The sequence below is a fragment of the Onychostoma macrolepis genome, chromosome 07 (assembly GCF_012432095.1).
Source record: "Onychostoma macrolepis isolate SWU-2019 chromosome 07, ASM1243209v1, whole genome shotgun sequence".
NCBI classification, from domain to species: Eukaryota; Metazoa; Chordata; class Actinopteri; order Cypriniformes; family Cyprinidae; genus Onychostoma; species Onychostoma macrolepis.
The window spans coordinates 16,134,175-16,147,193 of NC_081161.1; the positions used below are offsets into that span (position 1 = coordinate 16,134,175).

At 37.6% G+C, this 13,019-nt stretch overlaps 1 protein-coding gene across 1 annotated transcript in view; it reads left to right on the forward strand.

The window, feature by feature from the left end:
* The window catches only part of rbpjb (recombination signal binding protein for immunoglobulin kappa J region b), a 51,498-nt gene that overhangs the window by 30,935 nt on the left and 7,544 nt on the right, over window positions 1–13,019 (forward strand). The window contains exons 3-7 of the mRNA XM_058780539.1: window positions 7,140–7,235; window positions 10,572–10,737; window positions 10,904–11,078; window positions 11,247–11,384; window positions 12,734–12,846. Coding sequence (XP_058636522.1) covers window positions 7,140–7,235; window positions 10,572–10,737; window positions 10,904–11,078; window positions 11,247–11,384; window positions 12,734–12,846 — 688 coding nt within the window. The remainder of the gene's footprint in view (window positions 1–7,139; window positions 7,236–10,571; window positions 10,738–10,903; window positions 11,079–11,246; window positions 11,385–12,733; window positions 12,847–13,019) is intronic.

The following is a 13,019-nucleotide window of genomic DNA, read 5'->3' on the forward strand; positions in this document are numbered from 1 at the left end:
CATTTTTTTTTTTTTTTTGACGAAAGCATTACATTGAGAAGTCATTCATTTAGAATAGTTTAATGATTAAATTCCACATATGACACATAAAGAGAAAGATATATGGTTCTTGACTGTATGTAGCCCACGTCACATTGTGGTTTTCCCATTGTAAAGTTTCTGTCTTTCTAAAAATTTACATCTTTCAGGTCTTTTGTATAATGTGGTGTTCTGAGTTTCGTGTCCTGTGGTTTTGAAACTTATTAAAATACGTGTGTATGTCGATTATCGCATTTGTTGCGGGTTTGCTATTGCGTGTTCAGTGTTTGTGTGCGTGTCAAAAGCTCTTCCTGTTGAAGTGCCCATATTTATCATGCTGTTGCTGAAAACTGATGACTCACAAAGGCTTGTCCACTTCTTTCCCCAATGTGTCTGGCTTTCTGTTTATGTGCATCTGTGTAATGCTGTGGTTGCTTGTTATTACTTATGTCTTTTTGTTTCAAAATTTTATATTTTATGCTTTTAAGCAAGGTTTTCTTCTCTTCAGTTGGGTGGATATAAGCTATCTGAATCTTTCAGTTCTGTTTGAATAAAACATTTCTCAATCAATCACCACTGTTTTAAGTACAGTATATGTGTGTTTTCCGTGAGGAAGCTGTCAGAAAAGCTGAAGGTCTGTGGTTTTTCTGTTAAGCGCATGACGTCACGTGGCCCAGTGGCTTGACTTTGCGTGCGAGACCTTTGCGTGTGCAGGAAAACTCTGATTGATCTCCAGGACCGCTTGCATGGAGTTGCATGTTATTTCTGACCTTATTTTACCAGCACTGCAAGGTGCAATAAACCATGACATAAATAATGCCAAGTTTGGTTCACATGTTCCCCATAAGATGTTAGCCAATGGAATAAATCTCAAACCTACTATCATATGTTTTCCACTTTAGCATTTGGGTGGTGTATGTTTTGGATCCTAAGTGATCTTTGATCCTTAATCTCATTTGTGAAACGTACACACAACTGCATATATTTTCTAAATCAAGTTGTCAGTAGGTTGTCAGAACAACTAGTCATCTTGGAAAGCTTTGTATAATTAGGCTTGTTCAGCGTCCACCAAGAATTTTCAAAAGTTTGGAGTCGGCAAGATTTTTGTTAATGTTTTTGAAAGTCTTTTGTGTTTGCCAAGGCTGGATCTAAAACTGTAATATTGTGAAAATGTATTAATAATACAATAAAATAATAATAGATTATTTATTCCTCTGATGACAACCATTACTCCAGTCTTCAGTGTGATATGATCCCACATAATATGCTGATTTGGTGCTTAAGCAACATATCTTATTATGTTGAAAACATAATATTTTTCTGGATTTTTTTTTTTTTTTAATAGACAGTTCAAAAGAACAGCATTTAATGCATTCTTGCTGAACAGAAGTTTTTTTTTAATTTTTTAAAAAGACCCCAAACTTTTAAATGCTAGTGCATTTACACCTTTCTGTGACTATAAATGACTAACTGTGTATAACCTTTGCACAAAAGCATAATAGTCCTCAGAAACAAACAGAGGTGTATAGATTATGCACAATAGGAACATTTCTCTCAGCAGGTGGTATAAAGTCTGAGTGTAATTGTCTTGAAATGTATTGTTGAAGGTGGTAAATTTGTTACAAAAGTGCTGATTTAATGGCTGAGGTGGTGTTGCTTAAAAGGGCATGAATTTAAAGAGTTTTACAATCTAAAAGTTGCACTGTTGGCACATTAAAACCCTCTCTGATAAGCTGCATCTGATTCGAAATTCAAAGCATATTTGGCAAAATTTTGTTTAGTAAAGCCAAAAAACTGTATAGAGTCTTAGCGGTCAACCTCACTATAGTCAGCTCTTTGCTGACTAACTGACCGTGTTGACCCAGCTTTGAAGAAACAAATGGTATAACGTAATTTAGCTGAGGGCTATACTGTCAGATCTTTGATTGTAATGCTAACAGAAGATGTGTTATGGTTTTCCCAGCACCCCTGCAAATGGCGAGGGCCATCAATAAACTCTCTTCTGAGATGCTTTGTAAACACTGCTGGTGTTTTTGTGAATTGTCAGGTTGCCGGATATCAAAGCTGAACCCTCTTGATGTAAAAACACTTGAGCATTGAAGGGAAATGTCGAAAGTCTCGGAATGTTCTTGCTTTGGTGCCTGTAATCACGAATCAGACGTGCAGCTGATTTCATGTGCTCCACACATGCTTGTCTTTGCAGTGTTGAGGGAATTTGCTAGCATTTGGCCAAACGGGTACATTTTATCCGTGGATAGGAGAGGACTCTGCTCAGTAGAGGTTTTGATCTGTCCTTTCTGAAGTACATAAGCCAAGTCCATGTTGGAGATGGCCACTGAGTCTTCTTTTTCTGAACACACACACACACGGCAGGTTATTAGAAGTATCAAAGGTATCAGATGACATGGGCCTGAGGAAGATGACATCACCAGATCTGCAGGAATTCACCGTTTGTGTGTGTCCTGTGAGGCTGGGAGGTTCAGCACAGTTCAATATTCACTCGCTTCACGACGCTCACTGACATACATGATCTTAGATAAAACCGTGTACAACCTGTCAGATAGGATTTCTCTTTAGTGTTCTTAATGACCGTAAAATCATATAGCATGACGAAAAATTTGACAGCGTATGGCCTAAGACTAAAACTACTGTATGTTTAGACAAGCACTGTGTCTTACCGTCATAAGACAAGCAATAATCTGTAGTAAACTGCCATTTATTTATTTATTGTCATAGCCCACAGAAATAAATAACGGAGTGTATATTTACTCTAAGTGCAAATAGGCCGCCTTGTTGGCAGAGGCTATTTATACTAACTCCGCCCACCAACGTGTGATTGGGATAGTCAACACTACACTCATTCAACATCAGTTTCAGTGGCGTAGATGGTAAGGGCGCATGCTTTTTGACAAGTTCGAACCTGTGTTTTGCTGAAATTTCTCCCTTTTCAAATCGCATCGGAAAAGCATTTATTTTCAGTAAAAATAATCAAAAAGTTGAAAATAAAGTATCGTGTAGGGTTAGGGTAGGTGTAGGGAGGGCTTTATTGTCCCAATAAGGTAGCATCCATTTAATAGCCTAATTTGAATTTGAATTAAAACTATAATTTACACTCAATACGTTATTATTGCGTACTGTTTTATAATGTACTACAGTACTGAGGTGCAGATAATTGCCACTATTTGCAATAAGTAGCAAAAATAGCAGAAAATCTTGCTATTTTAACAGTGTAAATAGAATCCATTGCTATTTGCACTTAGTGTAAATAGTATCTATCGTTAAGAAAATATGCTATTTGCACTGTGTAAATAGCATCTAATTGCTATTTACACTTAGTGTAAATAGCCTCTATCGCTCTTTACACTTAGTGCAAGTAGCCGCTGCCAATAAATAATTACTTGTGCTGGGCAACGATTAATCGCGATTAATCACATTCATAATAAAAGTTTTTGTGTACATAATATATGTGTGTACTGTGTATATTTATGATTTATATATAAATACACATGCATGTATATATTTAAGAAAAATGTCATGTTTATTAAATATATTTATATATAAGATAAACTATGTAAATATATACATGTAAATATTCTCAAAATATATACTGTATGTGTGTCTTTATATATACTTAATAAATATACACTGTACACACACATTATATAAACAATTTGTTTTATTTTTTTGGATGCGATTAATCACGGTTAATCGTTGCCCAGCACTAATAATTACCTTTCCAACAAAAAAGAAGCAACTTTGGCATCACTACTAGGATTTTATGTCATGAAATCTTTCCACTTTGTGTATGCTGTACTGATATATTACGCCTATGTTTTTTGTATGAGCCAAGTCTTGTCACATCCATTTATATAGCGCACTATACAATACTGATTATTTCAAACAGTTTCACATTAATAAACAGTAAAATAACAATGTTGATGCAAAATTCGTCAAATATGAAAAGACTTCAGTTTCAGCTGTATAGTAGATCTATAATAGTATCATTATTCAGTTCTGTGTCAATAACAGTATCAGTGTTGCAAAGTTCATCAATTATGAAACAAAATTAAATTCAGCTATAAAGCAACTCTTCAGAAGACAATAGTGTCATAAGCCGGGTTTCCATCACTCTATTTTAATGCACATTTTGAAGTATCGCATGAGAAACGAGTGATGGATACGTCAAATTTAGAATAAAAATCCCCTAATTTGCAAAAAAGTTTTTACGCTCGTTTGAGGTGGTTTTTGACTTGTGCAAAAAAGGGTTGATGCGAATAATGGGAGATGGGAATAAATTTCTCCAAGCACATCAAAAAAGTCATGCGACTTTGCGCTATGGGACGGCAAAACCTGACTAACCAGCAGACCGATATCATTCCACAACATCTGAAATGTTGTTATGGTTATTCTCAAATGTCCGAGCAAAGTCTGTCGTCAAAATATTTTTCTAATTGCCTCCCAGAAATGTCTTACACGACTGTGTTCCCAAACAGCAGCATTCCACCTCCGAAAGCAATGGCTTATTTTAAAAAATAAAATAATTTATTATATATGAAAGTGATTATATTCTCCTACTTTTCTTAGTGATTTATAGTGCAGGTTTATCAGGAAGTGACGATTTTGTTCTCCTTGACTCGTTGGATGGAAACAGTGCTTGTTCGCAAATGTTTTATTGCGATATTCCAGTTTTGCGCATAAGTTAAATTCACAACTTTGGATGGAAACCCGGAAATTATTCAGCTCAAGTTTTTTCTCATCAGACAGTTTCAATGAAGTCAAATCAATAATAATTTTAGATAATATTACTACATTTTAATTGTATTTTAACCCCCAACTGAACAAGCCAAAGTCAACAGTAGCAAGGAACCAAAACTCCATGTTTGTCTTTACTTCTTTCGTCTTTAGACCTTTTCTGCTTAGCCATACAGGTACTAATTCATTGTTTCTGCTGGTAAAGCACAATAAGAAGTGTGTTCTGTCTAATTTAGATGTTTGCATCTCCAAACAACACTATGCTACTAGCATACCTACAGAAGCGGCAACCAATGAGCGTAAAGATTCTGTCGAAGATTTCAAAATGCCGAAATACATTGAGGGGAGTGCTCTGCACAAAACTGTTACGTGTACAGCATTCAGATGACTCTCTTCAAAAACACAATGTATTAGCATTAGTCGTATAAAAAAACAATTCTTAGTATGTAATACTTTAGCAGAAGACTACCGAATGCACCTTTATTTTGAAGAAGATAGTTCTATTTTTAATGACACACTTGTTTGGTGGCACATTTAGCTCTCAGTGTTTACAGATTTGCTGCTGGTAAGTTGAATAAGACTGTGTGTGAAGTTACATTTACTTTAAGCGTTAGTCATTAGTCCTCCTGTTAGTCTTGGTGCATTGAGCCTGTCTCTTGTCTTGTAGGAGAAGGATTATTGTCAGAGCACAACCCTTTCACCTCTCTTCCCTCTCATACTTCCCCTCCCACCCTCATGTCACAGGGCCCCCTTGCTTTCCATAACAAAAGCTTGTCTAACTTGAGCGTGTGTGAGACATTTGCGTGGCAAAGGGAAGCTGCTTATGTGTGTGTGTGTGTTAGCTGCCCCCCACAATTACCCCATCTCTGTGTCCCTCTGAGCATTTTGACGTGTCAGGTGTCACTGACATCTGTGCAAATGGGCCGTTTTTTTTTTTTTTTTTTTTTGTGAGTGTCTACGTGAGCGTTTTTATCCAACACATGGTCTGTTACAGATCAGTGTTTTTTATCTTCCTGCAGAATATTCCTGTTTAGGATTTTGTTGAAAGCGTGTATGTAATCATATTAAACGACAACCTTGAAGCAATGTTTTTTTCTAATGTTTCCTTGAAATGCATCACACTTCCAGAGTGTCCACATTTAGCGAGCTAAATTAAGTTTGCACATGCTGGGATGTTTTTCGTTAGTTTACTGAGGTAATTGGAACACTGACATGAAATCGAAATTCTTCGATTATGAGCTAAGAGATTTTGTGCCGTTTGACTTGTACACACACACATTGCTGTCCTTTTGCCCTTTTTCTTACCCCCCCCCGCCCCCCTTTCTTTTTATTTTAAAGACCCCCAGCTGGAAAGCTGAGGTTTTTGGCTACAGTGTTTGTGTGCTTTCTGCAAGCAACACATAGTTGCACTCACCAGAGAATTGGCTAATCAAACTTGGGCCTGTGTTTCTAGTCAAGCTCTGGAGATTTGGGTTTTGAAGCGCATACAGGCCTTCAGAAAGCTTTCTCTTTAAAGAAACACACACGCATACACCACATGCTTTCACCAGAGCCCTCTACAATAGCACTTCTAAAGTGGTTTTACAGGTCTGAAACACAAGGATGTTTTAAAAACTCAAAACTGTAGCACTGGAGTTAAAGCACATGAGTGAAAAGCAAAGCAGAAGTCGTATAGAGTTGCAGTATTTATGAAAATATTTATCAAAAATGTAATCTTGCCTGTTTCACTTATGGATGTTTGTTTATCTATGATAACTTTATACCAAAGTCCAAGTCAGGTCACTTGGCAGCCATAATTGTGTACATGCAAGTACAGCTCCATTCAACAACTTAAATGGGGAAAGACAAAAATTCTGTCAAAATTCTGTTTCAATAACATACTTAAATTCAGTGGTTAAAAGCTGACAACAATGTCTCCATATACTGTGGTTCTTCAACTCAAATAATGCTTAAAAAAGTGCTGGTCCAACTAATTTTCAAGTGCGTTTTAGAGTAAACAAACAGACAATTGGCTTTTTTAACTGTAAGGCGGGACTTTCATTCCTACAGCCACAGTATTGAGCATTATGATTCACATTTATGTGTGGACCATCTCTGTTTATACCACTTCAGTTTGAGGTAGATATCTGTTGGTGAGGTGGATGTGCACAAGTTATCAACTAGTTAGGTACATCATCAACTAGTCGACTTGTAAAACTATTCAAAACTTGCAAAGTTGAATTTCAAAGTTGATTTGTGAAGTAAAAAAATTAATTTTGCATGTTATTAAATTTTAACTTGACTACTTGGCTATGGAATTACTCAAAATTCCTATCGCTTAATAATATTATCTGTCTCATGTGTTTTTTTTCCCCTTTTTCCGATTTCAGAGAAGCCATGCGGAATTACCTCAAGGAACGAGGAGACCAAACTGTGCTCATCCTACACGCTAAAGTTGCACAGAAATCATACGGCAATGAAAAAAGGTAAATGACAACTACAATTCATGAGATAAAATGTAAATGATTTTTGACCTTTTGGTAAGTGTAAATACTTAACATTTACCATATTTATTATTTAATTTCTGGTGGTTGCATTGTGTCTCGTTGTTTTTCAGCATCTTACGCCATGAGCATTGCAATTTTAAGTTTCACTTTTAACCCATGTTCCACTTCTTAGCTCTCTATCTATCTGTTTTTGAGCACATAAACTTATCCCATGGCCATCTCTTCCCTAAGGTAGGAAAATTAGGTTTTTAGGGAAGAATGCAGTAAGATGAATAGTTGAAAGGACAAGAGAAAGAAAGAACATTTAGGAAGAAAAAAAAGGGGTGAGAGAGAAGCTGATAAGAAAAGTAACCAAATAATGACAGGAAAGAGAAAAGAAATGATTAAGGAGGCGAGGTGATATGAGACAGGGAAGTGAAGGAGAGAAGGTCAGCAGAAAGCGAGACAAGATGATAACTGTAGAGAAACACAGTGTCTGGGGAACTGATGTCGCGGTTACAGCTCGCTCGGCCTCATTTGGCAGAGAGACAGCGCTGTTATTCGTGAACAGCACAGCCAAAACCTGGACACATGTCAAGAGCGACAGAATACCAGATGAGAGCCAGAGAGAACAAAAGTGTGCGCTTCATGAAATCATATACATGTGTTCTGTAATCAGAGATGGTTTATGACTAGGAAGTGTATCATTTAGCTTCAATTGAAAATGAATGTGAAGCACTTGACTTGTTGCACCAGTTCTGCTTCTTTGCATGTCCTTGTGACCCCGTTGACTTTTAAAACAGCTAATTGTTACTTTTAATGTTGTTAACTCGTCCCAGTCCCAGTGCTACGAACAAAAGTGGTTCATTAAATCATGTGGTTTGTTAAGGAGAGGTGTGCTTCTACTTTTAGAACTAACATTTTGATTTACAGTTTTGCCTAGCAGACAATAAAACCATGAAATGTCCCAGCAACCACCCTGGCAACTGCATAACAGTGTTTTAACAACCAGCTATGACACCCTAGCAACTGCATAACAATACTTTAACCATCACCCGTGATGCTCTGTCAACCACCAACAACACTGTAGCAACTACACAGCAGTGCCTTGATAACCTTCCATGACACTCGAGGTAAACGCCATAGCATCCCCATCCTGACACTATTGCAACACCCTTAAAAGCACCCAGAACACTCTGTTAACCCCATAGCAATGCCCTATGCCCTAATGCATTATGATGCTCTTTGTAGCTGTATGTACATGTGATAAGGTAGGTAGATTAAACCAGCGGTTTCATTGCTATCTTGTCAATGACACATTGATACAGATCAAACTCCCTAGGCTAGTGGTCCAGTCTAAGACATGATCTTTCACTATTAGGATGTGAAAGTAGACGTCAGACTTGTATTTTCCTTTTTCATTTCAGAAGCACCAGTACGGAATATGCTAAACAGTACAAATGAGGCCGTCATGTATATAGATGAAACATGATTGGGGTTGGGTCTGCCCCCTAACTCATATCTACAACATGTTTCAGTTTGACTGGATGTGGAACCGCTGTTATTCCCCTTTTATTGCACCAGCTTTCAGATATTAGCTGCAGTTGTGTCATGAGTATTCCCCCGCCTCATGTCTAGACGAGCATCTCTCCAAGATGAGGTGCAGTGAGCTGATAACGTCACCCACAGAGATCACGGTTTTAATGTCAAGTGCTTCTGCGTTCAAGGTCATGCTGATTGATGTCTGTTTGCTCCAGCATCTCTTTGTTGATGTAGGCCACAATAAACATGAGATGAGCAAAGATGACATAGCCCTCAAACTCTGGTGGGGGATCTGAATGAAATGTACCTTGTGCTCAGGTTAGCTTAGGTTTGGATTTTGTGTGTTTTGATCTGATGGTGGTTACTTGAGTTTGTCCTGAAAGTGAGAGCTGTGTCAACACTACACATGTGCTGCCACCTAGTGCAGATCTGAAGTTATTCTGATAGGTCCTGTACAGTTGATGTGTAATGTACACTTGTTGTACATTCATTCAATTAACAGTTGTGTTTTCTCATTAATGCACATCTTGCAGAATCTGTTGAAGTTGAATATTTAATAGAATTAATATTCAATGCTATTTATTTGTAAATTTTTTTTAAACATTCATTAGTCCTGCCTAGATGCTTTTTTAAACATTTGATTGATTGATTGATTCATTCATTCATTCCTTCATTCTAGTCATTTTACTCATTCATTTTAGTTATTATATTTATTTTAAATATTCATTCATTCATTCCTGCCCAAAAGCAGCATTTTATTTGTTTGTTTGCTTGTTTATTTGTTTTAAACATTCATTCATTTTTTCTTTCGTTTGTTCATTCATTAATTCATTCATTCCTGACCAAAAGCAGCCTTTTATTTGTTTGTTTGTTCAGTTATGTTTTAAATATTCAGTGGGAAGGGTTGTACCAATGATTCGCTCAGCAGTCCGGACTACCCTCTGTAGTCTTCTGAGGTCAGATTTTGTAGCTGAGCTGAACCAGACAGTTATTGAAGTGCAGAGGACGGATTCAGTGATGACGGATTAGAACTGTTTCAGCAGCTCCTGTGGCTCCTGCTGGGCCTTTTTAACAATGGAGACTATGTGAATGTCCCACTTCAGGTCCTGAGAAATTGTGGTGCCCAGGAATCTGAATGTCTCCACTGTTGTTACAGTGCTGTCCATGATGGTGAGTGGGGGAAGAGCAGGGGGTTTTCTCCTGAAGTCCACAATCATCTCCACTGTTTTGAGCGTGTTGAGCTCCAGGTTGTTAAGACTGCACCAGACAGCCAGCTCCTTAACCTCCTGTCCGTAAGCAGACTCGTCACCGTCCTGAATGAGGCCGATAAGTGTGGTGTCGTCTGCAAACTTCAGGAGCTTGACAGAGGGGTCGTTGGTGTACCGCGAGAATAGCAGTGAGGAGAAGTCGCAACCCTGAGGAGCTCCAGTGCTGATCGTACGAGTGCTGGATGTGTATTTTCCCAGCCTCACTAGCTGCTGCCTGTCTGTCAGGAAGCTGTTGATCCACTGACAGACGGAGGTGGGCACGGAGAGCTGAGTTAGTTTGGGCAGGAGGAGGTTTGAGATGATAGTGTTAAAAGCGGAGCTGAAGTCCACAAACAGGACTTATGTTTTAAATATTCATTCATTCATTCATTCATGACCAAAAGCAGCGTATTGTTTATTTGTTTCTATCTATCTGATATCTAAATAAATAAATATATTCTGTCTAAATATATTTACATTATGCCAGTGAGTTTTTCATGGTCAAGCATCACTCAAATTTTGTTCTGAAAATGTGTTTTTTTTTTAGGTTTTTCTGTCCTCCCCCTTGTGTGTATCTGATGGGCTGTGGATGGAAGAAGAAGAGGGAGCAGATGGAGCGAGAAGGCTGTTCGGAGCAGGAGTCTCAGCCCTGTGCCTTCATCGGCATCGGCAACAGTGACCAGGAGATGCAGCAGCTAAACTTGGAGGGGAAGGTAATGCACACACTCACACTCTCTCTCTCACACACACACACACACACAGATGTGTTGCCAGAATAAATGACAAGAGCTACTCAGCCGAGCACACAGAGCCAAAACAATACCATTAGCATCCCATTATTTTTTTCATGAATACACAAATCTTGCCTCCTCCCTGCAGAACTATTGCACAGCCAAAACATTGTACATCTCAGACTCAGACAAACGCAAGCACTTCATGCTGTCGGTGAAGATGTTCTACGGGAACAGCACAGACATCGGCGTCTTCCTCAGCAAGAGGATCAAGGTCATCTCCAAACCTTCCAAAAAAAAACAGTCCCTCAAAAATGCAGACCGTGAGTATATTCACCGCCCACATTACACTCAAAGGAATTGCATTTACGACCGTTGGACAGTTTTCGAATGAATGATTGCACCCTGCTATATACGAGATATGGAAATGGCTTTTGATTCACACAACATTGTCTGAAGTCTCTGTGGTTTGTTCTTTCTCCTGTGTGCAGTCTGTATAGCATCAGGAACGAAAGTGGCGTTATTTAACCGACTTCGCTCGCAGACGGTCAGTACACGTTACCTGCACGTAGAGGGAGGAAACTTTCACGCCAGCTCACTGCAGTGGGGAGCCTTCTACATCCACCTCTGTAAGTCTTTGTGCACATTTCTGTGAAGTAATGTTGATTGCCAAAATGTTAAAGAACTGTTCAAGGGACACAATCCCTGGCATAAGTAGGATATACACTACTGTTCAAAAATTTGGGTTTGCTAAATTTTTTAAAAGCTCTCTTATGCTCACCAAGTCTGGAATTTTTTTATTATCTATCTATCTATCTATCTATCTATCTATCTATCTATCTATCTATCTATCTATCTATCTATCTATCTATCTATCTATCTATCTATCTATCTATCTATCTATCTATCTATCTATCTATCTATCTATCTATCTATCTATCTATCTATCTATCAAAACAGTAATATTGTTAAATTACAATAAAATAAGCGTTTCTATTTGACTATGTTTTAAAATGTAATTCATTACTGTGACTCAAATCTGAATTATCAGCAGTCCATAGTCCAGTCTTCAGTGTCACATGATCCTTCAGAAATAATTCTGATATGCTGAGTTGGTGAACAAGAAACATTTATTATCATTATCAATGTTTTAAACTGTTGTGCTGCTTAATATTTTTGTGAAAACCATGGAGCATATTTCCAGGATTCTTAGATGAATAGAAAAAACTGAATTTATTTATATATATATATATATATATATATAATAATTTCTGTTCTTTCTATAAATATATATATATAGAGAGAGGGAGAGAGAGAGAAAGAGTAGCATTACTTGTCTTTTGTGCCTTTACTGTCACCTTTGATAAATTTAATGCATTTTTTTCAATTTTTCAGTGGTGTAGTTTTAAGGACAAAGTTCACTTAGTTCATGTAATGTTTTTCATGTAATATTTATAAGGAAGTTTATCTGAAATCTTATATAAACCTGAGAGCAAAATCTTGTTTACCATTACTGTGTCTCTTAAACAGAACTCGCAGTTTATTTCAAAGAGTCAATACTGTGAATTACAAATATTTGTTTTAAAGAAGACTTGTTCTTCCTTAGAAACAGCAGCCACGGCAGACTGATTATCTACCTGTGCAACTCGACTCCTATCTTTAATTGCATAAAGCCAGCCAATCAGAGCAGAGCTTGTCATTAGGAAAACATGATTGCCACTGTTGTGTATTAGGTGGTGTAAATGCAGAAGACCTGTTACTGTCTATTATGTCCATCAAACAACAATTCTGACAAGAAAGAATGATCGATTAATTTCTCTGTTCTTTATTACTGATAGTGTATTTGGATGTAATGTTAAAACATACATGCCAATGTAAAAATGCCATTGTTTTATTTACACTGAAATGTTGGTGTTTTGACATTCATGAAAGGTCCGATCACACAGGATAAGTTTAGTCTTGTTAAATTATATTTTAGTGGATGATGAAGAGTCTGAGGGAGAGGAGTTCACTGTGCGAGACGGCTACATTCACTATGGCCAAACTGTCAAACTCGTGTGCTCTGTGACGGGCATGGCTCTTCCTCGACTGGTAAGCCCATGTCAATGTGTGTCTCTGTTCATCTCCATGTTATCATTTCTCTCTATTATCCTCTGTTTTTTTCTGTCAGATGACAGTATATATAATTAACAGACAGTTTATATATAAGTCTTTGGGGTCATGATCAGTCACTGCTGTGAAGAAAGCAGTTTGGGTACATGAAG